This window comes from Drosophila hydei, unplaced genomic scaffold (genome assembly GCF_003285905.1).
Source record: "Drosophila hydei strain 15085-1641.00,03,60 unplaced genomic scaffold, DhydRS2 tig00008119-arrow-pilon, whole genome shotgun sequence".
NCBI classification, from domain to species: domain Eukaryota; kingdom Metazoa; phylum Arthropoda; class Insecta; order Diptera; family Drosophilidae; genus Drosophila; species Drosophila hydei.
The window spans coordinates 4,306,523-4,333,002 of record NW_022045830.1 but is presented as its reverse complement, the minus strand read 5'-3'; the positions used below and the strand labels follow the sequence as shown (position 1 = coordinate 4,333,002).

The following is a 26,480-nucleotide window of genomic DNA, read 5'->3' as shown; positions in this document are numbered from 1 at the left end:
TGAGCACAAGCTGCTTTTAATTTGCGACAAACATGAGTTCAGATGAAATGGATAATAGAACCATACTAAATAATTTATGATGGCAATGCAACATGTTGCAAGCACACACAAGCCTTGTTCATTGTGCATTGTGCCACCTCACTGCTTAGAGCGGATTGTCCCTCTGATACACTCAGTATATCAGCATCAAGTATACGCCAAGTTGTCAGCGCAGTGTGCAACTCATGAAATGTTAAAGCAAACAAATTCGACTACTCAGAACTAGGTGCTCTCTAGGTATGCACTAGCATTAACATTGTTACATCTCACTCATTTCATATATATCAATTGCGGTGCGACACTTACCATAATATTCCAACCAAATGCTTTGACAAGTTCTTTTGATTGTTATTTTCTTATTATCGTTTTGTTATTTGAGTTATTTATTTAGTTGCTTTTCTGCTTTTCCATGAGGGCTCTATGGACTTTCCGCACACAGGCAACAGTCCTTATCAAGCAAAGGAATAAACAACCCCCAGCCAACCTTTGTTTGCATTGCATGAGCTCTGCGGTATCCTGGGAACGTGTGCGTAAAATTGACAAAAACTGTCCAAATTTGACGAAATTGAAGTCTATGAAAGCCATTTGTGGTGTGTAGAGATTGAGCGTATAAAGCATATGCGTACATACATACCTTCATGCGTGCAAACATATTTATTTATATAAATACAAACATACATAAGCATATTTACAAATATATAGACATACATACATGCATCCATACATACACCAATAACTACATCTATATATACATACATAAATACATATGCACATATATATATCCATACATCCATATCTCCATACATCCATACATCAACGTATCCATACAATCATACATACATATATCCATATACATAAATACATGCATAAATACATAAATACATAATACATAATACATTCACACATCCATACATACATATACATACCAGAAGTACATTCATACATCCATATATCCACATATCCATGCATACACACATCCATACATCCATATATAAAGACACATATACATACCATAAGTACATACATACATCAATGCATTCATACATCCACACATACATACACATATACATACCATAAGAACATACATACATCAATGCATTCATTCATCCACACATACATACACATATACATACCATAAGTACATACATACATCAATGCATTCATACATCCACACATACATACACATATACATACGATAAGAACATGCATACATCAATGCATTCATACATCCACACATACATACCATAAGTACATACAAACATCAATGCATTCATACATCCACACATACATACACATATATCCATGCACCTATATATCCATACTATACATCCATAATTCCATGCATAAATACATCCATACTTATATATATATACATACCATAAGTACATCCTTACATCCATATATTCACACTTTCATACATCTATAGATTAATGCATCATCCGTATAAACTTGCATCCATATATCGATACATATATACATCTATGCATCCATACATAAATACATACATACAGACATACTTTTGTACATCCATGCATACATACGCACATATATAAGTACATTCATCGACGAACACCCCCACAAGTATCATCACTTGAATGTCTCAATGTTAGAAAACTGATTGTGATTTTAAGGTTTATTTCAGTTAGTTAAACTAACTATTTGCTGCCTTTAAACATCAACATTACATATCTCACAGTTGCCGTTAACCACAGTCGAGCCACCACGTCTCACAATCGTGTTGCGGCCATTGTTGTAGCCCGGGCGACTGACAACCACATTGCCGTTGGAGAAGCTGCGATATTCCTGGCCATCGATGTACACCGACTCACCATTTGGATTGGGACCTAGTATGAGCATGAGTGAAATGGAGTGGAGTGGAGAGGAGGAGAGCTCAAAGATTGAATGCCTGAATGCGTGAATAGAACTGAAACTTACAAGTCAAACAGACGCCATTCACCACCACGGTGCTGGGATACGCTGTAAATTGAGTATACGCCACAGTGGCAATTAGCATTAATCAAGACGTAATCGTTGCAAATGCTCACCGCTGATTAGAGCCGGCAGCAGTGCCAGCAAAAGCAATCCACACGTCAAGTACTTCATCTTAGCTGCTGCCAACAGTTCTACACTTAGAGAGCTTATATAGCTTTTTTCCTATATGCCATCTGAATTAAAAGTTATTTGCATTATGCCTTTGTGTGCATGAACCTTATGTTATCGCTGACAGTTCAATAGGTGGCAAACCACTGTGTGAGCTGCTGGATGCACTACTGTAACAGATGCACAGCCGATACACTGATTATATTTGTAATATAATATTCTAGCTGCTGCAGGGCCAATTCATAGACAACATTTGGGTAGCGCATTCATTTGGGAAAAATCACACTGATAATCCATGAATAAAATTACCCAAACATTATAAATAACAAAAAAAAATGGAGAGACATGTAGACCCGCCCATAAATACTTTGACATTTTAACAGCGCTTTTTAAAATTCAACTGAAAATCCAATTTACATATTATGACTGAATGTTAATTCCGAAGAAGCCAGCCTTTCCTATAACAATGCACATTGAATGCTTCATCACTGGCTGTAGCCAAATCTATTGCCAATTGTCGTGACTCTCAGAAAATTCATTTCATTTAATGCTCATTCAGTCAACCTGACTCGGCGCGGACGTAGGGCACATCGATTGCCCGCTTAGCTGGAATAGACAGAGCTGCCTTTGTAATTATTGTTGTAATTATTCTAACGTCAGCAACACCTGCTGAATAGAGTATATTGGATTAAGTCACTTTAATGATCTATCTATAAGCACATTCAAGCAAAAGAGCGGCAGCTCTTACAAATTGTTGTCTGTGAGAGAGTATTGAATAGTTGAGTGCGCCCGTCCGAAACATTTTTTAGTTGTTTATATTTTAGACTGGGCATTTCCCCCAGTTTGATTAATATATTCGTGTGGCTCTTACACATACACATATATATCTCATACTAGCGATAACATGATCATTGAATCGCAAAATAAAAAAAAATCACAGAACATGTCAACGCAGCCGTATAAAAGTCAACAACGCTTATGTCAGCCAGCTAGACCCGTTTGACGCTGCGGCATATAAAGAACTCAAACAATTCAGTGGAACAACTACAGCAACATGAATAATTTTCCAGCTGCTTTCGCGGTTTTCCTGCTGCTCGGTCTGGCATTGACAGAGGCTGCTGTGTACATCGGAGGCGGATGTTATGACTGTAAAAAGGGCTGAAGCACAAAGTAATCGCAAATAACTGAACGAAATTTACAGGTAATCCGCCCGGTGGTCAAGGACCAGGCATATACACGGGAAATGGTGGAGGCGGCCGCGGCGGTGGTGGCGGTGGAGGCTACTATAATCAAGGAGGTGGTGGCGGCAGCGGACGTCCGGTTTACTCGGGAAACTTTGGACCAAACGGTTATAATGGCGGAGGAAGGAGTTATAGCGGCGGGGGCAGAGGCGGTGGCGGTGGCTACGATGATGGATTCACGCAAATCATAAGCGGTTAAAAGCAGCTTAGCTCTATAAATAAAATTTTAAGACCAAAACAAAAAACTTACCAAAAAGTTATACAACATTCAGAGGGCCGCACATAACTCAGATGCAGTTTGCCAGCGGCTTCAACTTTTTCAATTAAAACAAACATTTTCAATGGGGCTTCATAGCGTACAAATGGCTTTCAAATAGCAGTTGCAAAAACTAATATGACTTCATTGCAAAAACAATATTAATTACATGGGGTGCACAGTTCATGCTGTTTATTAATTTTTGCATAAATAAATCCAGAACGTAGTAGATAGCGTGCGGTAGATTGTGCAGGCAGGTAGAACGAGAAAGCATCACAGATTTATGAAAGTTGTATTCATAGAGTACTTTAAGTTGCATCGCTCTGACTGCTGCATCACTTTAAATCTATGGTCCGTCATAGGCAATGTCTTCTAAGCTATTCAGCTGAAACAACTTTATTCATTATTGATTTCTGCCAGAAATAATCTCAGCTGTAAATTTAAAAATGAAATGTGAAATGGCATCAATATTCACATTGATAAAATCTTATTTATATATATACAAGCTAAGCTCTCAGCTTTAGAGTAATTGTTAGAAAACTTAGCAAACGGCATCCAGTAATGTCCGACCTTTCCTGCACTACTGCTGTTGTATGGCAACTGTTTCAAAGCTAAAAGACTAACAAGCTAACAACTATATGAGTTCCTTAAGATATCTGAAACAAACTTTGTATTCACGACTTCTTTATTGACTTCATGTAATATTTAATTCTGCTTTTCATGAGGCAGGAAGAGTATTTAGCATTCGCCATGCTAAAGATTTCATATTTTTTCCACATTCATTTTAGTGAACTTTCAATTATTGCCTTTGAAACTTATGAACGTCCAATCAAAAGACATTTTTCGTATGAAATCAACGACTGCTTGTAGCATTTATGAAATTTTCCAATTAAAATTTTAATCAGTTTCGATTGTTGGTTTACTAATTAAATTTAATATGAAACTGTAAGCAACGCAATCTTTTGGCCGCTGTGGCATAATTGTCCTTGAATTCAGTATAACTATAAATTACACACATTTTCTATTTAAATTCGTTTCAAGAGTATAAAGTAACCGCGTTTTCTAACAAGCTTTCAATCAACTCTCGAGCATGAAACTGACCTAATTTGTATCCATTGCACGTTTTCCGTTCCCCTAATGAAATTGTGCCACCTTTTGTGCTGGTAGAATTTGCAGCATTATTAGCTTTATTACTGTGATGAAAAAGCAATTAAGTTGCCACTGAAAATTAAGAGCAAATAGTGCACAGGTGAACGATCTATTGACCGTAATCAATACGGTTCCATGGCCAAAGGTTAAAAAGCGAAGTAAATAAATGATTCAGATGCAACAAAAAGAAGGGCATCCGATTAGGCATCGATATATTTAATATGATTAAATTGGTTTTCTCTCGTGTTAACAAACTTTCGAATTCCAGCTAACTATGGCTAGTTATGCCAATGCATAAATATTAAGCTTAATCTACGGAACACGCACGTCCTGTTCATACATTATCCATGAATGCAGCTAAATAGCCTGAGTATGAAAACCAAATTTCAGAGGAAATTGCAGCGTACCCCTGGGGTAGATACAATATAAGCAGACCGAAGAATAGCCTGGTATTATTTGACATTATCAGTCAGGAATTTCGCAAATTCTGAACTTATCTCTAACCTGTAGCACAGCTTGTTTGAAGAGCTTATATAGCTTATGAGATTGCTCATATTCATTTTCAATTCACATGAAATGCTTTAAAACTTTATTCAATGGAAAATAATTGTGATTTTGCATCAAAGTCAATTTTGTTTGGATTTTCGACTTTCCATTCAATGTTTCTAGCGTGAGTGAGCATTCAATGGAATTGCAGCGCTGCAACATGAATATAAATATTTGAGATATACATTTATGATTGAATATGAAAAAGTATTTTTAAATATTTTTTTCTGCGGAGTGCAGAAAAGTCTACGTTGCCTATGGTCATATGTTGCATGCTCCATATTTCTCTGATTCAGCGTGGCAGCCTGTTGATGCAGGTTGCGTTGCAGCACAGCCGGAAAGCTACCGGTTTTAACTCCTGCAGCGTGTTTTACTTTTAATGGCAGAGAGCACTCTGCTGTCCACACAACAACAAGTTATTGCATCGACTATAACAACTAATTGCCTGCTCTTACCCATTAGGAATACGGTTAGTTCATGCAAAATTAAAAGAAAAGTTCTTATAGCTAAACATTGCCGAGCACCAGTGCATCCTTTGGCTTGCTAATGGGTGTGGCACAAACTCAATGTTTGAAGTAACACAACTAAATGAATATCGATTTTTGTTGAAAGCAACATGAATAAATTAAGTGCACTCATGGATTCAGTGACTCGCATTCAAAACAACAAGTTGAGTAACCTGAAACGCACCTAACTATCAGACACGTGCGCAGATATTTGATAGCAGAATATTTCTTTGAGCCAGCTAAAAGTTTTTTGTTCCTGCCAGACAGTTTGCTTAGCTAAAAGTTTGCTGCCAGACTTCAAATGGCCCGTCGAAAGAATTCAAAATCACGAAGAAGAATTTGATGGAGGAATGTGGAAGAAAAAGTTAACAAAGTTCAAGCTAAACATGTGACTAATTTGCCTTATCTTGAGACGAAACTTTGCTTTTTCATCTGTATCCATATATGTGTGTGCGTACACAAATGCTTACCTTTGCATCAAGATGTTTGTCAATCAATGAGGCATATCACTCATACGCCATGTGACTTTGGCAGTTGTTGAGGCTCATAAAGTTCATTTCCCTTCGCAATAAATCTTGGTTAAATACATTAAGGAGGTTTCACAACTAAAGTAAAGTTTATTCAATAGACATATACAAGAGATATAAACAAACGATTAATATGCAGCTTAAAGACTAACAAGTGTCGCTGTCCGACCTAGTACCCACCCAAGAGAATCACACGCCCATTCACGAAAAACTCAATGCTATGCATATACAATTGGACAACAACAACCACAACCAGCCACAGACAAAAGCCAATTTACTGCCGGATTATATTGGGCAGGGGCACGGGCAGGTAATGCTGCGCCAACACGAATGCAACGGGCAGAACACTGCTCCAGATAAAGGAAATGCGTGCGGCATGGGCGCACATGTTCTCCAGATGGCGACAGTTGCTGAAGTGCTTCTCGTCGGACAGCATTTTGGCGGTTTCGCGTGCAAACTTGGCCGAGTTCTTGTAGCACTTGTATCGGGCGCTATTGTAGATGCAGTTCTCGTAAGCGAGACGTGCGCTGCGGGCAAATGGTTGACAGTTAGTAGTTAGCAACCCACAGGCAACACGAGCTCAATTAACTTACCAACAAAATTCCATGAATTTATCGGTAACATTGCGTTTGTCGTCATGCAAATCGTCGGTGAGTATGTTCTCGAAGTCGGTGGTGCAGCTTATCCAATCCACCTGTATGTACGTAAAGCAATCCTTATGCCGCAAATAGTCTTTTGAGAGAACAACACAGGATGAAGAGCGGAAGTAAATTGATTATGATCATTATGGTTACCTGATTACCTGTTGCTTAGCATAAAATATTTTTAGATAAATTTATTCATAGTGAGTTTTTTGAACTAGAAATTTTTATTTTTGTAAATCAATCAAGTCTGTTGGATGAGACCAAATATATTTATTCAGGTTACATTAATTTAAATAAATTCTTTAGATTTATACTACAAAATCTGTTGAGAATATTTTATAATATTTATCCTTATTTTCCACAATTTTCTATCAAGTATTTACAAGCCAATTAGCTTCTTTTTATTTTGTCTAATGGCTAAATATCAAAGTTGCAAATCAAAGCAGCCGCATAATCGACGACGACAAGAGGGAGGCAGTTGAGAAGCCGTCGCAACAGTATATGGTCCTAGCTGTATCTTGTATCTGTCGCATGTCTCTAACTGTATCCTGCCTTGTCTCTCGATTTGCATTTTTTCCGTAATGATTGCATCTAGCTGCATTTGTATCAGTTTACTTTGTGACTGTATTCAAATGAGTTGAATTTGCAAATATTTCTTGTTATTTGTTTTGTGAGCAAAAGGACAATTTATAACTATAATTTGTAGGCTTATGTAAGAAGGCTTTTTGATATTTATTGGTAAATATTTTGTCTTAGTTCACGTCTCTCTATGAGTTACTTCCTCATCATGTCGCCTTCAATGAGCCAAACCACATTGACTTCATGTATCTCTGCTTTATTTTTATTTATTTTGTATGCTACCGAGAAAAATTCTGTTTAACGCTGTATTCCTTCAAATAAATACCAACAAAAAATTTTCCAGTATTTTTACCTTAAATATTTCTATTTAAATTACAATAACGGCCGCCCTCTCTCTCACGCTCTGTGGAATTTCACGAACACATAGTTAACTTAATTAACACAATTTTATATCCAAATTAGCTGCTTGCTTAATAAATTAAAAAAAGAATTAAAAAAAAAATAATGCGGAAATATCTTTTACGACAACAACAATTTCATAATTTATGTACGTTTTTTTACATATTAAATGTGTTAAATATTTGCATTTTAGTTCATTGTCAGAAAAGACAAATATGACATTTAAATTTAAATTTTATACACTCTTTTCGCTTTCGGGCAAATACTTTTCATAATAAATAAGTAATAAATAAATATAATTATATAAAATAAAACAAAATTAAATACAATTCCATATCTTCACTCTGCCACACAATATTTGTTTTTATATATTTGCTTTTCACAGAACTAAGTTGTAACTTTGAACTTGTTTCTTTTAATATTCATCTGTGAAAGTTTCTTGAGTTTGTCTTTCTTGGGACTGTTTTTCACTATTGTCACAGCATAAATATTGTGTAAATAATTATAATGCGACTTAGGCTTTGGTTTCATGACTTCTTGGCCTAGTTTAAAGTTTGCTTCACAGAATATTATAAATTAGGGCTCACTTCTTGAAACCAGCTTAAATACTGCTTAAACTTAGGCAAAAGTTAATTTATAGCTATACCGCTTACCTCGCTGAAAGTCCTCGTCAGCACAGAACTTCTTGAAGAACTTGCGAGCACCATCGATATTGTTTTTATACAAGTTGAGCTTACGATTCTGCAGACAACGTTTGGAGTAGGCATCGAAGCATTGCATTCCACGATTGAAAACTCTATAACGAAAATTTGGTTATTAATTACTTTCAACTTTGATATTGGCACAAAATCATTCTGATAAGGAGTTCAAGGCAAGCATCTTATGCTTTCATCAACGTTAATTGGTGATTCAATTTCATAAATTGAGTTCCGCGCGTAGCCAAATTAATGTTGTCTTCATTTAACGATAATGTGGAGCATAACTAATAAAGTAAAAAGTTTTTATTTATTTGGGCTTTGTTGTTTTTTTTTTCTGATTATTTTCCACTCTGCTCAGCTGGCAGGCAGGCTCGACAAAGCTAACCCTTTTAATAAAGGCAAACAAAACTTTTTTTCCACGAAAGAAGTCCGAACATTAATTAATGATGAACTCAAAGAAATCTCGAAAAAAATACCAAATCATCTGAGTGCTTAATCAATATTGGATATTCGCCTAATGCCACCTGCGGAGGTGTTTTATTTATAGCAACACACGCGCATAAATCTCCCATCTAGTCACACTTGATGTCAACTATTTCGTAAGTGTCCCTAAGCCCGACGGCACTTACTTGCACTTGGCAATGATCTCCTGCTTGGTAATGACAATTTTGGTGTTCTGCAGAAACTCCATCAGAGGTGGCGGCAAATCCTTGAAGCAATCGTCGACCATCTTCTCAGTGGTACCACAACCATCCACATTAGGCAGCTCCTCTAGGCTTTTATTTTGCGTTGCTGCCGTGCCACTAAACAGCATCAAGCCGTATACAACCGAGACAAAGACTTTTATTTCACACATTGTCGCCGTCGCGTTAATCTCGCTACTTGGACTTGTTGCTACCAGCTACAATATATATGTTCAACGGCTATGCCAACTGCCTATTCCGTTCAGTTGAAAGTCCTTGCAATTCGCCTGTCGCCGAGCAACTGAGTGCGCTCAGTCGAATCGCACCATATTTAAGGCTTCGACTTCGGCTGCTGACAGCGCATGCCCTGTGGCGTCTCTCTTCGCTTTGTTGACAATCCTGTGGCAAGCACCCAGTTCCCAGTGCCCAACAAAGAGGTTGTATGCACGCATAATTAAGTGTTTGTAGACTTTAAAAGATTTTCAACGGTTCTCGTGTTTAAAGCCAACATCATTCGTGCTTAATATTTATTTATGTCTGCTCACAGGACAGGACTTTGAAATTGTTGTTGCTCTTAAATATTGACACGGAATATGGTATATTGAACTGATTTTCCGCCCTGTAATTTATCAATTTCAAAAATTCAATGTGAACAATAAAAATGTCAACATTCGTTGCTCTCTTTGCATTTGCAGCACATTAAATTAATTGAAATTAATTTCTCTACCGAGTGCACTTAGTGAGCTAGCATTGAGTTTGAAAACTAGCTAATTGTTTGCCTAGTTACAATTATGTTAGCTAAAATGAAATTAAAATTTTCATTATTGCAAAGTTTTCCGCTCTGCCGGCTCAACTTTCAGTACAACCTTTGATATGCCAAGCAACTTTCACGAAAACCCTTTGCAGCGAAAGAAAATTACTATCGATCTTTGTTGAGAGCAAAGTCGATAAATTAAATGAACATCTATGAGGAGCAACATACAAATTACCTTAGCGCTGTTTGATTTTGGCTTTTGCCCATCACGCGACATTTGCAGCAAAAGAAACTAACTAAATTTTGGAATGCAGCACATTAAAGTAAAGTTTATTTATTACATACATCTTTGAGTCTAACAAGTGTCACTATCTGACCTAATACCTATCACACATACTTATCCAAGCAAATCCCAATGCTATGCATTGACAAATGGACAACAACAGCTAGGGCCCTCACACACAGCCCGGTGCACCAGCACCAGAGCCAAGAACACAACAGTGTTCCAGATAAAGGAAATGTATGTGGCGTGGGCGCACTTCTCCTCCAGCTGGCGACAGTTACTGATGTGCTTCCCGTCGGACAACATTTTGGCGGTTTCGCGTGCAAACTTGGCCGAGTTCTTGTAGCACTTGTATCGGGCGCTATTGTAGAAATCAATTGTGATCAATAATTAGCCCTAACCGTAATGCTAACAATAAACTTACCAGCACAACTCCAGACATTTTTCGGTAACTTTTAGTTTGTCGTCAGCAATGATTTTCTGAAAGTCAGAGCTGCAGCTTAGCCAATCTGAATGAATTTTTGTCAGACATTCCTTGTGAAGTAAATAATCTGTAGGGGAAGTGGGATATGTGTAATTTGAACTAACAATTTCTGTCTATACCCATCTAGACTCAGACAAGTATGCATAATTAAAGCAGACTTTTATATGCAACAAAAACTTTTTAATTGAATATTTATTTTTTTAAATCCTTACCTCGCTGAAAGTCCTCAACGGCACAAAACTGTTTGAAAATTTGGAGAGCTCCATAAATATTTTTTTTGTACAGCTCGTGCTTTTGATTCCGTAGACAACGTTTGGAGTAGACATCAAAACACTTCAAGGCGCGGTTTAAAGCACTACGAATAAATGTTGGAAGTTCTTGCTTTACATCAAATTCTCTATTAATATATATTTCTAAATTTATATAAATATTGCCTCGTTTGGACAAAGATATGAAGCACAAGTTTGTATTCACTTTCCACCTTATTATTTTGTCTGAATACTTTTGAGACTATGTGAAAAAAGGCCACAAATAATGTTGTTTCCGATCACTTATCAATTGTAAACTTTAAATAATTTTAATAATATTTGCTCACTGGCCAACTTTTTCGCAATTGTCTCTAATCCAGTCGAGACTTACTCGCACCTATTAAATCCTCCTTAGTTATGATAATCCTGTTGTTTTGTAGAAACTCCTTTAGGAGTGGCGGCAAATCCTTGAAACAATTGTCTACAATTTTTGGGAATCTGCCACAGACATCAACATCAACATCAGCATGTGGTGGCTCCTGGCGTAAAGTTGACATAGCACAGAGCACCAAAAACCAGCCGAAAGCGGCCACAAACCTTAACCCTTCACTCATTATCGTATTCACTTCACTTGTTGCTGCGAGTTACGAGCTACGTTATTTTCGTTTGACCGCAAGGTAGACTGCGTGTTTGGTATTCCGTGTGCCGTATGCTCGACGTCCTTGCAATTCGCTTGCTGCCGAACAACTGAATCGGCTCGGCCAGTACGCTCAATATTTAAGGCTGGCTAACAGAGCGCGCGCTGTTGGCCCTCTGGTTATGTGCTGTTAGGTACAACGCATGCACCTTGACGACGGCCACGCATGCTTTTCGGCTTGTTGCCCTAAAAAAAGTGTTTCTGTTATAGGAAATGGTGGCTATTGCATACACGCACCCGCTCTTTGGCTGACAACTTGAGCTGATGCGAATTAATATTTGCGCAAAACTATTTGTACTGATGACAGAACTATCTTTAATGCAAAAATTGTGAATCGAGCTCAGAATTCTAGTAAATTCATTTTACAATTTCAGTGTAAGCCCTAAGGATCCGAAACCTAAAGGGAGTTCCATACGTTTCAGACTATCAATAAGAACAATAAGAAAAATGTATTATTTTATTTATATCAATTCAAATTATTTATATATATAAATATATAAATTGTAATTTGTTTGCTATAAAACAATTATTAATTTAATTGAAAACTTAAAAATTTAACGACAAACAAAAAGATAGGCAATAGTTTTCGCAGACACAGTTTCTGCACGTGTTTCGAATCCCACACATTTCTAAGCGACTTGAAGCTCGTTAACAGAGCTCTGTTAAAGTTATGCTATGTACATGCTTGAACCTTTTAACAGCTGTTATGGATACTTATGCAAAATGAATTGGTTTCTGCACTGCCTTGCTCAGAGGCTGCCTGGTCATTTTAAAACGAAAGACTTGAAATTTTGAGTATATGCTCGAATATATTCGTCAGTTAATACTCATTAAAGCAGGCTTTATCTATGCTATAGAAGTGCTAAAACTATTTTTATTTATCCTTACCTTTCAGAAATGAAAAGCTGTAATATATTTTATCCATCTTATATATTCAAAATGAAAATAAATGTCAATAACTTTTGTGGCTGCATAGCTTCCAATTGATTTTTATCATAATAAACGATTTGTGAGCTGCTGCTGAATGTAATAGTAAAGTTTATTCAATACACATATATACAGGTAAAAGGTTAAACTGCATTTTAGAGACCAAAAAGTGTCGCTGTTGCAGGTGAATCACACATATATCTTCTATAAACTCAATGATATGCATTTAAAAGTAGACAACAACCTCGACAACCAACCACAGGTCGACCACAGTTTACTGTTTGACATGATAACGTCCGTAGTGCAAGACCAGCACCAATGCAGTGAGCACAACACTGCTCCAGATAGAGCAAATCTGTGCGGCACAGGCGCACGTGTCCTCCAGTTGTGGACAGTTTCCGAAATAGTCCTCAGGCGACAACATTTTTGCGACTTTGCAGACAAACTTGGACGAATTTGTGTAGCTCATATATCGAGTGCCATTGTATATACAGCTCTCGTGTGCCAAATAATCGCTGTAGTAAATGTTTAATTAATTATTATGGTTTCTCTTCAGTTAAAATGGTTAAGCTCAGCTTACCAACAAAACTGCATCAATTTATTGCTTGCATTGCCTTTGTTGTCGTTCAAATCTTCTGTCAGCGCTTTCTCAATGTCAGAGGTGCAGCTTATCCAATCGTCCTTTTTATTTGCAAAGCAATTCTTGTACCGCAAATAATCTGCAGAGGTTATAAGATTTGATTAGTAGTAAATATTAACATATAAACTTTAACAATTAAAGAGTGAAACATGAAGATTTGTCATAGAACTTAGCTAAAATCAAATTCAATAAAATTAAACGAAATTTTACTTAATTTTATTTGGCACTTATATATTCTATACGATTTTTATATCGATTATAAACCAATTCTAATAGGAAATTAAATTAAATCAAATTTTATTAAATATAATTACACTGATATATTTACTTAAATTCAATTTTATGTCACAACAGCTTTTGCTTATAGTCAAGCTTATGAAATTATATAGAATATAAAATAATAAAATAAAAATAATAGAATAAAAAATTAGAATAATATAATAAAGTAATATATTAATTCTAATAATAATATAATTGTTTTAAAAATTTAACATTTTAAATTGTAAATTTTATATTTAATTCAGCAATATTACTTTAACCATTTTAAACAATCGCATATAAAATATAAAACGATAAGACTGTTTGCCAAAATTAAATATTGAACGTCTAATTTTCTCTCTTACCTCGCTGAAAGTTTTTGTCTGCACAAAACTTTTCGAAGAACTTGATAACACCATTGATATCTTTTTTAAATAAGCTGAGCTCTTGATTCTGCAGGCAACGTGCTGAATAATCATCAAAACATTTCAAGCATTGATTGAATACACTATAAATAAATGATAGATATTCACTGTTTAAAATTATGAATTTATTCAAGAGAAATTAACTTTGTTTACTCTTTCAGTGATTAAGCATTGAACGATTTCTTCTCTTGTATAAATTTATCGTAACACACAGATACAAGTCTAAGACACTTCCTGAACTTACTCGCACTGGGCAAAGATCTCTTGTTGACCTATGACCAATTTGGTGTTCTGCAGAAATTCCATGAGATGTGACGGCAAGTCCTTGAAGCAATCTTCCACCTGCTTGTGGCCGTTGACGCACCTTTCCAGATAATGAGGTGGACGCAAATGTTGTTTTTTAGTCGGCGAAGTTTCCATGGCGCAGAGCACCATAAGCCAAAGAAAGACTAACGGAATGATCGCCCTTTGCATACTGGTCTTTAATTATTTTTTTTATTTTATGAAAATTATTATTCCGTATTTTTTATGTATTTGATTTGTGTTTCATATCGCGCTCACTTTTAATCCTTACAATCATCCGGCTGTCAAAGAACTGAACAGCGTTGGCCAATTGCAACTGTATTTAAGGCTCGCTAACAGAGCGCTGTTAACCCGTTAAAATGGCGCATGCACTTTCACCTGTTGCCCTTTTATTTTACCTTGATTGAGATGCGGATGTTTATATTTGACTTCTTGTACACTTTGTTTTACTGAAATTTTGAAAATTAATAATATAAAAAGTTGATAAATTAAATATTTTATTTTGCTTTTTTTCAGATTAATTTAATTTTTAATTATGATTAAAGTTTTTAACATAAAATATGTATTTATTTATTTTATTTTATTTACACATACAAAAAACTGATTTAACATATTAAATAAATTTAAATTTTTTCCTTCACGACTGAATACTGTATTCGATGAACTACCTTTGGAGTAGATCTGAGATTCAAATGGCAAACATTCTGGAAGAACAGAATCTTGTATTTCATCAACCAATGTTCATCTTTGGGCAGATACCTAAGCCCTGATTGCTGCCTACAGCAGATGCTTTGTTGGCTAATTGGAAGTTATAAAAGTGAGTCTTCAAAATGTCTCCTGACTATCTCCAGTGAACGAAGTCCAAACAAAATGAACTTCAACCCCAAAGTAATTCACTAACGAATTTGTCATATTATCAAGCTGTGAAGAATCGAGCTGCATTCACAAAAAACTGCCCAAATTTCGCTACTCACTGAATGTAATTTGAAGTGAGGTTTTTTGCAAAGTCAACGAATGAAATTCAATAACCAAATGACGCAGCTCGCCAGGATTCAATAAATGAATCTGACTGCGCAGCAAATTGCCATCTGAAAAATAAGTTAAGTATCGCAACATATTTAATAAATATAAATTCATTTATTCATTCAACAGGAAAATAATTAATTCTTTCTGCGCATGGCCAACTCGGCAATAAAAAAACTGCAAAGCTTTCAACCAGCTTGCAACCAGGCTGAATTTCGGGACAGTAAAAAGATCAACAAATGCTCAAAAGTAATTGATTTAATTTGATGTGGAACGTGTTGGTTGAAATGCATCCAAAAGAGTCTGGAATGGATCCTAGATATAGTGCTTATAAATATAATTGATTTTAGTGATAAGTCTTATAAGCATAAGTAGCAAAATATACCAATTAAAAATTACTCCAAAAATACTATAAATTTGAATTTACCAAATTATGCATATTTATATATTCCAATATTTTTAATTTTTTTTAATTGTCTCAATTTTCCAAAAAAAAATATATTCCACACTTAGCTCAGCGCTATGGATATAACTATAGTTATAGAATATACATTCAGTATCCCATCTACTCTTCGTAGACAGCATTGCTTTGCTGTTGCCTGCAAGTATGCAATGGATTTTTTACGTAATTAGCTTTTAGCTCCGATGGATATATACAACTATCATATGCACACGAATAGCAACATGTAGAGCACATCAATGAAGAAGACGCACAGCAGTAGCAGAAGTATTCGTTTTTTTAATTAATTGAGTAGTCGTCATATGCACTACAGCACAAGATACGATCCAATCAATTTATACACTTGTGGCCTGGAGGAGGAAGAAGTGCATCCGTTGCTGCACATGCTGGTCCTTTATACAAGGCCCTTCAAAGAACTTTTGCTTTTTCTTATTTATATTTAACGCAATGGCTTTACCGCTTTGTCCAAAAGGCCGCAAATTCAATAACCCACAGGCAATGACGAGCGCGTCATTGGCGCAGGTATCGCCTGCAAACAAATACGAACGTAGCAGTCGGACGCGAACGACTTCGTATAATTAAGTACTGACAAAAGCGAACATCCGTAGCCATGCCACGCCCACAGCCCATAACTACATACATATCTCTCTTAATGAACATTTGAGTGCAGTTTTTTATTGGCATATATATATATACAGACATACATATATATACGTATATAGGTATGGCATCTCACCTCGCTGAAAAAATGCATTGATAAATGTTGCATTCAACAGGATTATGCTGCGTTTCGAGTGCGGCCAGATTGGGCACTGAAAAAATGCAAATACCTTCAATTAACAGACAATCTGGCTGCGCAATTGGAAATGCAGAATTTTAAATGAAACAAGAGATTCAAGGCAAAAGCATGCGAAAGTTACCTAAATTGTATTTGCCTATAATATATATAATTTTTTTAGTGTTCTTGAAAGTGAATACAAATCTGAAAATATGTTAATTTCTAGTATAACAAAATTAATTATGATAAGTTTGACGAACAGAACTATTATTTACTACTATTATTTAGATAATAATTTCAGCGATGTCAAGCGTTGCTCTGATGCTAGTCTATTCACTATGACATGTCAAGCTAAACTCAATGAAAAGCAACTATCAGCTGTCAAATGGATTGTCAAATAAAGCGAAGTTCACAATTCAAAGTTATGAACCAACAAAAAAACACCCAGATAATACTTTCAAGCGTCAAAATCTTAATCTTTAATCATATTCCTTAATACTGCTTCTATACCATGATGTGTGTTCCAGCCTTTACCTGTTGTCATAGGTAGTCAGATTGAAGGTTCTCCTGCACCACAGCACATAAAACCAACTTACTTTTTCTGATGTATCCAACAACATCTCTAGAACTTTGCATGGCTAATTACTTATGTATGCAGCGCTCATCTGCTGATTGTGTCCAGCTCTGCCTGCATCGCCCGCAAGTATGCAGTGGATGTCATCTGGAGCGCAGCCAGAACAGAGTTCCAAAAATGACTCGAACTAGCAACATGGCGAGCATATGTAGAGGTTGTTGTGATTTTATTGATTGTGGTAAGGGCACGTGCATCTGCGCATCTGTGCAGCAGCTCGTCAAACAATTGCCAATGATTACTTTGCTAGCCAACAAGTTCATGGTCAATATGCAAAAGCTAATTAGGAGTTGCGTCGAGCACGACTCGCACTGCAACAACAAAGATCCATTTTTTTTATAAACATTTATTTTATGCAAAAACTTGTACATAATTTAATTTGATTTTGTTACAGTTGCGTATATATTTATATATATATATACATATACAACATATACATATATATGTATGTATGTAGTAATTATTTGAACATATGTGAATAGAATTGCAAGAATTCAGTGAATTTGCAATGTGTTTATGAAATCATGTTGAATGAATGAATATTGTTTGAAATAAATGTTACCCATCGACATTAACATTAACACAATGCAAGTGCTTTAGCTTAGTCCTATGCACTACATGATTACGTACATATAGTGGCCGTATTAATTTAGTCACAATCATCAATTGTATTGAATTTCGAAATGCGATAAGCAAAACCAATGCGCATCGAGATGAAGTTTTATGTTTAGGCAGCACACCAAAAGACATGAAAATTCTGGCGGTGCGCATTGCTACGATTGCACGATTGCCGTTACTAGCATAAATATACAGATTATAATAATTAGATTGTATCATCATCATCATCATTAAATAGTTAGTTAAATTATTGATTAATTTGTTTACATGTTGAGTATGTCGCTTCACATATTTCGTATTATAATTTCATAGTGTAGTTGGCTGCTGCTGCCTAGCGTTTCGATTCAATCTAATTTTAGCTGACTTTAGTTTTTGATTTGTGCCGTTATAAAAATAAGTTTACATTTATCTTAGTTGCAATATGTTTTGAAAGGCACACTAATTACATATTTGTTTCAATTGGTTTAGCGTAATTATAATTTAGCTGCTTTAAGGAAAATTCTTTAATTTAAAATAAAATGTAGCCGTTTTTCTTTTGTACCATAATTTAAATGCAATTTCCTTTATCCTTTATCCGTTGTCCTTTCTATTTTTTAACATAGTTTTTGTTTTTCTTTGCGTTTTATTAACATTATGATTGCTAGCTGCTAATGGGTTGAACGTGTTAAAATAGTTTCTCTATGAAAGCAAGAATCTTTCTTAAAAACAAAAAACATATTTCTATAAATTTACAAAAAAATTTAACACTTTTCATGACTGCCAACATTTACTTTAAATTAAAGAATTTCGTTTGTTTCATTTATGTTTTATTTAGGTTTGTTTAGTCAAAAATTGTTGAACTTGTTAAAATTGTTTAATTCTTTTCTTTTTGTAATATTTTTGTTTTATTTTTTGTTTGTTTTTTTTTTTTGTTGTTTATGTATAATACATTGTGCTTGAGCTCAATATTAACATTAGGTAAATTAAAATTATGTATTTATTAATTGTACATTATTAATGCATGATATTCGTTACCTTTCATTAACTAAATATGGCTGTTACTTGTAGTTTGTATTATTATTTGCTTTAATTATTAATTTTAATATAGGCACACGCGCTTCGCTTTAACTCACAATCAGCGCGAAAGCACGTCGCGTTAACTACATACTTAATATTGATGTGTATGTGTATGTGTATGTGTATGTGTATGTGTGTGTGTATATGGTATATAACATAATCATAATCGAAATACTTCATTAACAATGAATTTGCGTCAATTTAACAAAAAAAAATATATATTTATATTTATATATATTTTTTTAAAAACATAAACAACAATTTTGCTGCCTATAATGAGTAGAAGAGCTTTCTCTCTGTGTGTGTGTGTGTATAAGTGTGTATGTGTGTGAGTTTCATTGTTACACAGATAAAACAATTTGTTTTAGCTCTAAATAATGTAAAAAGGATTCTTCATCGCGTTGTTCGAAAAAAATGTAATATGTTGAAAGTGTTTTTGCAGATGAGATTCTGTAAATGATATTCTTTATGTTTGTTATTGTTATTCTTTTCTATAATGGCATTTAAACAAATCGATATTGTTCAATGCGTAAAGACTTGCAGTTGAATTAAGTATTTCTTTTTTTTTTTTTTTTTTGTTATTTTTGTTTTTGTTCGCTGCACTTTTCACTATGTACTATAACTTATAAGTGGTTAATAGATTATAATTATATGCGTTTCTTTCTCTTCTTCTTTAATTTAAGCTATAAAACTATGTTTGATTTGTTATTGTAATTGTTTGTTTTTTTGTTTTGTTTTACTGGCTGGCAAAACGCAACAGAAATGGCCACAAAATTCAATACATTGCTTTGCTTCTTCTTCATATTGTTGATGTTGCTGTTGTTGTTGCTGCTGCTGCTGCTGCTGTTGTTGTTGTTGCTGTTGTTGTTTACAGTTACTGCTGTTGCATACAAATGAGAGTTGATGCAGGCGCAAGCAACAGGCCACAGACACAGTTTGTATTTGGATGCAGCAAATGCATGTGGCGTGTGTGTGTGGGTGTATGCGGGTGTGTTTGTGAATACGTGTGTGTGATGTTGCATTAGTATTTGTCAGTGACGAAGTGTGCTTGCACTACTCGCAATTAGCATATCACATGCCACATTCAGCCACTGCCCACACGGCTTCCACAACCGCTGCTGCTGCTGCTGTTGGTCCTTGTTGTTGCTGCATTCATTTCATTCGCTGCGGCTGTATATCAATGGCAGGAGGTGCATCTGACCCAAATGAGTATGGCGCAGGCGTTGGACGTTGGTTTTTGATTAGCAATTTGGTAGTTTTTATGTGTTTTTGGTGGATTTTGTTTTAGGTATTGTTTTTATTTATATAGATATATATATTGTTTTTTGTTGTTTTTTTTTTTTGGTTAGCATGTAAATAAAAGAAGTCATAGAAATGGAAATTGAGTATTAATAAATGGTTAGCAGTTAGTTAAATTGTTTTCGTGTTTCATAATTGAAATACCTAAATATAAATATTTTAATATGCGAATTATGAGCACAAAAAGTTACTAAATGAAAGCGGGCATATTTATTTGTATATATAGATACGTCTATATAATGTGTATGGTATGCAATGTGTAGAACAGTAAATAGATCATTAAGAGCAGGGCACACAACATGCAGGCCAAGATTTCGTTTAGTAACTTTTTTTATTCTTCATTTATTGTTTTTCCAACAAAACAACAAAATGATTTTCTCAACAATAAATAAAATCTATAAAATGAAAAAACATTCTGTTTGGATTCGATGAAGAACAAACACATACTAAATCGCAGATAGTGCAAATCTAAGTGTATTATTAAATGTTTATAGTTCTTTTCGCTATTGTTTGTCAGACGGTTATTTAAGAGACATTTATTGGTTATTCAAGACGCTTCAAAGGAATTGCTCGAGTAATTTACAAAAACAACGTAAACGTTTATGATTATTATTATTATTATTATCATTTACTAGTAATTTCTTTTTTGCTTTTTTAACGTTCTATTTGTTGTTTGTTTTTTTGTTTTTTACTTTTATTTTCTTTGTTTAGTTAACTTGGCCTTTGGTTAGTTGAAATTAGCAATAATATTACATCACATATCATTTGATATTTTTTATGGTTTTTATACATATGTAAATGCTAAGAGTATAAAGTTTTCGAGATTAGAGAAAAATATATAAAAAAAGAATATAAAATAAAATTGCAGGTGCATTGGCTATCAATTTGTTTAAATGATTGTTTTTTTTTTTTTTGGAAAATGCCAAGGTAAAGCGTTATTTACATTGTTGTTTATTTAATGTATTTTTAATTTTCAGCACGAGCCAAAGGGAAATGTTTTTTACTGAAATATTCGTAGTCAGAGACATTCTTCAGCATGGCATTAGAATCAATTTAGTAATTTGTATTTGTATAGGTCTGTATGTGAGTGTGTATGTGTGTTTGTGTGTGTGCGAAGTTATATCAGGATTTGTAAGCAAATGCAAATGCAATTTTATAAAACGTTACACAAGTATTCATCTTACTAGACTAAAAAGATATTATTATTATTAAACATATGTATTACTGATACCAGAACCGTATTAAGCTTATAGATTAAGTCTGTTAAATACACATCAAGATATATCTTCTTTATATATATATGTATACGTGGTAGTAGGTGGGTGGAGACTTGGTATTTGGCTTTGTCAATGCTTAAATCGTTGCAATTATTTTCATTAATTACTAGAGAGGAAGAGAGTGTAGTGTGTGTGTGTGTATAAAGGTGGGTAGATGAGACAGACGTTAAGCATAGAGTTATGCCCCGGACTAGTATGTGGTTGGTTGTCGTGGTTGTGCTAGTAGTAGTAGTTAGAGTAGTACATCAGGCCCCACGCTGGCTAGAAGTGTGCGTACACAGAGCTTAGGTCTAAAGTTAAGTACTTAAGTTAAGGCACTAGAGTTGCAAACAAAAGTTAAGTGTTTCATTTTCTGTTTTGATTATTGTAAAATTATGATTTTAATATATATATATTCTTCTTTGAGGTGATCAATGAGTTATGCGAGACGACATAGGAGTGGTTTGTTGGTTTTTTTTGTTAAGTTCAGAAAGCGTTAGAAGATTTTTTGTTTGGTATTTCTTTTCTGTTTTTGAATGCCCGGAAGGCATTTCCAAAATCGTTGTAGAGTTGAAATTATAAGACTTGGATGAATTTTTTGTTGTTGTTGTTTGCTGGTTTTGTTTTCTGTGTTCGGGTTGCACTTCAACAAAAGTCATTGATCTTTATTCTGGTACACTTTCGGTTCAATTGCAACATACATTTTCAAATGATATACAAGGTAAACGTTACAGACTAACAGGGCCTTAAACGCTAGATACACATATAAAATTCATATTTCATAGATATAATATATAGATATATAATAATAATAATAATAATAATAATAATAATATTTATATGGCTTAAGAAAGAGTAATACAAAGTGTACTAAATTGCTTTTGCTTTCGAGTCTGCAGTAGAAGTTATATACGAATTTCTCATCCATATCTTCATTTCCTTTATTTTCATATTTTTATTTTTCGTTTTTTTTTTTCTTTTCTATTTTAATCTTTTTGTTTTTGTAAAACATCAAAGGCACAAGTCAACGTCGTCAACAAAGAAATAAAATAAACTAACAAAAAAATATCATATTTATATTTATATATAGATAATTAAAAAACAACGTTATTCTTTACACTTGACAGCTTTAAGCGGCTTGACTTTCTGTCTATTGCACTAATTTGTTCCGATTTTCTGATTTTTCAGATATTTTCATTTTTCATTTTATTTGTTTATCTCTTGTGAGTGTTTGGAAAACGAATCAAAACTCGCAGCTGAAGTGCAGTTGCCATTGTGGAGGACATCATGGCAACTGCACCTCGTGTGCAAATATTAAATGTAGTAAAAAAACAATTTGTATAGATGAGAGTAGAAACACAACTAACCTGTTAGGCGCTTGAGTTATTTATTGGACTGAGTTAACTGAGTTACGGAGCTGCACAGACCGGCCTGGCCAACTGGACTGGCTGGGTTTCATTGTGCATACAGCAGGGCACAACGAGCTTTATTATTTGTGATTTAAAATTGTTCGAAAACTTGAATAAGATTTAATTTTTGTTATAGTCATGTAGAAGGCAAAACAAGAATAAATACAAAATCTTTAACATAATTGAACTAAATTGATTAGGGCCCAGTTTTTGTTTTTGTTTTTTCTTTTTTTTTTTTTTTTTTGTTGGCGGCCCAACGATAACACTCATCGTTAACTTCTTTAGCGTTTGGAGAAATAAAATTTAAATAATTTGTTTTAGATAAATACATTTTAAAAAAAATGAAATAATATTTGTCTCATGTGATGAAACAAGAAATTGATTTGCTGTCGTTGCTGTTATGCTTCTTCTTTTCTTCTTATTTTTTTGTTTTAGTTATTTTTGATTTGTTAGTGTTTACTGTATTTCAATGAAACCCGCCGGCTTGGCTGGCACTCCGACCGTTGTACGCTGATAGGGGTGTTCTCTGTTAGCCGCCAAACGACGTTGCTGCTTAAGGGCGCCTACTAAAATATACGATACGATACATGTAGATATGTGCATAAATATATATAAATATATATGTGTATATAGATATATATTTATTTTTATATGTATATATTGGTATATAGAGATAATATTTAATGCAATAAATATATACATATACATACAGGTATACAGCTATACAGCTAGACAGGTGAACAGGTGGACATGTATGCATGTATGTATATATGTATATTGTCTACAAAACTTAATATAATAGAAAGAAATATATATATTTATGCTTTGCTCTTCGCGTTTCCTTCAAATAACACACAATTTTCATTTGCTGCTCGAACACTGACACTGTTTCATTTGCTAAATACCAATTTCAATAGTTTAACATACAAGAGACGTGTATATTGTAAATTGTTAATAATTATTTAACTGCAATTGCATTTTTTGTTTAGATTTAAGTTCTGTTTCTTTGGAATGAGTCGTATTTATGTTTATATGCATGTTGTTTTACTTATTGATTGGCTACTGGGTTTAACGTCGACAAAATAAGTGATCTTTAAGGCAGCTCAGCTCAAACTAGCCTAAAAACATTTGAAGTCAACATTCGCATACAAATGTTTATTATTAATATAAATTATTGCTTTTACAGTTCTTTAGCATTCCTCCAGCTGTCTATCTCAGTGTCTGTCTGTCTGGTGATTTGATGCTCCCGTTTTTGCTGACTAGTTGTGCAAAATATTGTTGGACGGCCGCCTGAGAACCTCAACTAACTTATGTCTACAAAATGTTTAAGCACCAACTCGATTCAAGGCTCCATCTATATGGTACTATAATAAGATACACATATATATATATAAATATATATATACATATGTTTGTGTTTTAAAATGCTACAAAAAACCGACATGCGGCTGCTAGCCAATTACTACAAAGCGAATCATAAATGGCACTGACTGGAAAAAAATCAAACGGTTCGGAAATCAAATGTTTAACTTGAACTTGTCGTAAGGTACACTTGTGCATAAATACTGCGCTTAACTACTACCACACGAAACTAATTAGCTATTAGCTAGACATTGCACTTAATTACAATAGAAAACCCAACAAAAAAAAGAGTATAAGAATTTCAAACCAAATAAACATCAACCTACACCGTAAAATCAAAAAGAAAACAAAACAAAAAAAGTGTAAATAAATAACAAAAGTTATTTAAGACCTAAGCGTATGTGTGTATACATGTAAATATATATAGAAAACTAGAAAACATAGACTACTTAAAAGGCTAAGCAAAAAACCTGCAGCAACTTGAAGTTGAAGGCTTTAAGTAATATGCATGTCTATGTCTGTAAGTAGAATACTCATTGTTCCCATAACAACAACGACAACAACAGACAACAAATTGCTTCACTGTCGTCATTGTTGCTGCTGCTGCTGTTGTCAACTAGAATATACTCATGTTCCAAAATAGAAAAATTGCAAATTGTTTAAAGAGAGCTGACGAAACACACCCAAAACATTAATTACAAAAAAAAAAAAAAACAAAACGAAACAAAAGAAAAAAGAAAATCTGCCTCTAAGCGCCTTAAAATCACTTATTTTCCAATCGCTAGCTGCCAGTTTTGTAGAAATGTTTGCGACCTATGAACTAACAAAAAGTTTCTCAACGAGCAATAATCATTTTTACTTAAGTAACTTTTTTCTTCATTTTTGTTCAATATTTTCAGTTGTTTTTTTTTTTTGCTTACAGAAAAGCTGCAGTTTTGTATTTGAGTATTTGTTGTTGTTGTTGCTGTTGTTGTGCATTGCTAAATAAATATATTTTTGTATATATGTTTATATATGTATATGTATCTATAGTTAAATATGTAGTATTACTACGTTCAATATGTTTAAAATATGTTCTGTGTTGTGCACTGTCAACGGCAGAATCTTGCTTCTTTTTTGTTGTATTTCTCTCTTTAGATATCTTTATATATATATATAGATATATATATATATATAGCTTGTACTAAAAACTAACAATTTATGGACTTCAATAAATTCTTGGTGCGCTCAAACAAAAAAAAGTTCAAAAGACGGAGCCGGCATGCATATATCGACCAACTGTAAATATGTTTTGATATCAGAATTCAGATAAAAAATTAATTATACAAAATAGGAAGAAAAAAAGAAATAAATTCAAAAATGAATATAATTATTAATATTAGAGGTTTTTAAAAAAAATAATGTGATCGTTAGCTGTGCGAAGCATGCAAAAAAGAAATAAAATTAAAATAAGTTAAGTGAAATCAAAGCGAAGGGTTAAAAGCGTGCGAGCATCGAATTTTGCATTGCATACTTTATGGCACTGCAGAAATAATCATAACAAGCAGCAAGAGCTTCGGCTATGACACCGAAATGCAATACCCTTACACGGTGACACGGTATCTACAGACTTCTGTATAGATAGTGAAGTACCAAAATGTTTGTCATTTTTGTGTGGTATCTAGTCTATAATCTTTGCAAGATACACAAATAACTAATACGCCCAGTTGGACTCCTCTAGTCAATATGCCTGCAAGGGCATGCAAATAAATGCAAATAACAAATTAATAAGCGTGAAATTTAATTATAATACAAATTGCAATCATTGCGAAAAGTTGGTTAAAAAAAAAAACTAAAAAAAAAAATGAGAACAAAAAATTGTGCTGGCTAATGCAACATGCAACGGGGCGTATGCTTAATGTGCATATATTTATGGGCTATTGTAGGCATAATTGTTAACGCTTTAAAGCATAATTGGCTGCCTGTTTTTTGCGCAAATATTAATTAGATTTAAAGTTAAGTCGTTAACTGTTCAAACTATGCAAAAGAAACCCCTAAGTGGCATGTGTCTGTAAGTAAGTTGTAAGTAAGTATTATTGCTCGCAGCTTGCCTCGGTAAGAAATGTTAAACACTTTGGCTAACCATAACTCAACTGATCGATGACTCGCCTCATAAACTGGCTAATTAGATGTTCATATATTACTTTTTATTTTGATCGTTTT

At 34.1% G+C, this 26,480-nt stretch overlaps 5 protein-coding genes across 11 annotated transcripts in view; 1 reads left to right on the top strand and 4 right to left on the bottom strand.

Moving 5' to 3' along the window:
* Window positions 1–1,657: 1,657 nt before the first annotated feature.
* On the bottom strand, window positions 1,658–2,184 carry LOC111597866. The gene is made up of 3 exons (XM_023312789.2): window positions 2,085–2,184; window positions 1,975–2,016; window positions 1,658–1,883 (listed from the first exon to the last, which is right to left on the bottom strand). Exons 1-3 carry the CDS (start codon window positions 2,140–2,142, stop codon window positions 1,708–1,710), a joined length of 276 nt encoding a protein of 91 aa, XP_023168557.1. The 5' UTR covers window positions 2,143–2,184; the 3' UTR covers window positions 1,658–1,707.
* Window positions 2,185–3,114: 930 nt separating this feature from the next.
* On the top strand, window positions 3,115–3,625 carry LOC111597856 (glycine-rich RNA-binding protein 8). Its single transcript, XM_023312770.1, has 2 exons — window positions 3,115–3,287; window positions 3,341–3,625. Exons 1-2 carry the CDS (start codon window positions 3,194–3,196, stop codon window positions 3,577–3,579), a joined length of 333 nt encoding a protein of 110 aa, XP_023168538.1. The 5' UTR covers window positions 3,115–3,193; the 3' UTR covers window positions 3,580–3,625.
* A 2,981-nt stretch (window positions 3,626–6,606) lies between these two features.
* On the bottom strand, window positions 6,607–9,646 carry LOC111597868. The gene is made up of 4 exons (XM_023312793.2): window positions 9,314–9,646; window positions 8,640–8,782; window positions 6,958–7,096; window positions 6,607–6,891 (listed from the first exon to the last, which is right to left on the bottom strand). The coding sequence occupies exons 1-4, from the start codon at window positions 9,538–9,540 to the stop codon at window positions 6,639–6,641; spliced, it is 762 nt and encodes a 253-aa protein (XP_023168561.2). The 5' UTR covers window positions 9,541–9,646; the 3' UTR covers window positions 6,607–6,638.
* An 893-nt stretch (window positions 9,647–10,539) lies between these two features.
* Window positions 10,540–11,750, bottom strand: LOC111597817. The gene is made up of 3 exons (XM_030224798.1): window positions 11,528–11,750; window positions 10,829–10,955; window positions 10,540–10,765 (listed from the first exon to the last, which is right to left on the bottom strand). Exons 1-3 carry the CDS (start codon window positions 11,748–11,750, stop codon window positions 10,540–10,542), a joined length of 576 nt encoding a protein of 191 aa, XP_030080658.1.
* A 7,327-nt stretch (window positions 11,751–19,077) lies between these two features.
* The window catches only part of LOC111597798 (protein held out wings), a 39,865-nt gene continuing 32,462 nt past the window's right edge, over window positions 19,078–26,480 (bottom strand). For 5 of the 7 annotated variants that reach the window (XM_023312674.2, XM_030224730.1, XM_030224732.1 and 2 more), the window contains exons 8-9: window positions 22,875–23,479; window positions 19,078–20,148 (exon numbers count right to left, since the gene is read on the bottom strand). In XM_023312674.2, the coding sequence (XP_023168442.2) occupies window positions 23,373–23,479 (107 nt within the window). In that variant the 3' untranslated portion in view covers window positions 19,078–20,148; window positions 22,875–23,372. Of the gene's footprint in view, window positions 20,149–22,874; window positions 23,483–25,461; window positions 25,557–26,480 lie in introns of those variants that run through there. The other 2 variants (XM_030224731.1, XM_030224733.1) reach the window with 2 other exon arrangements.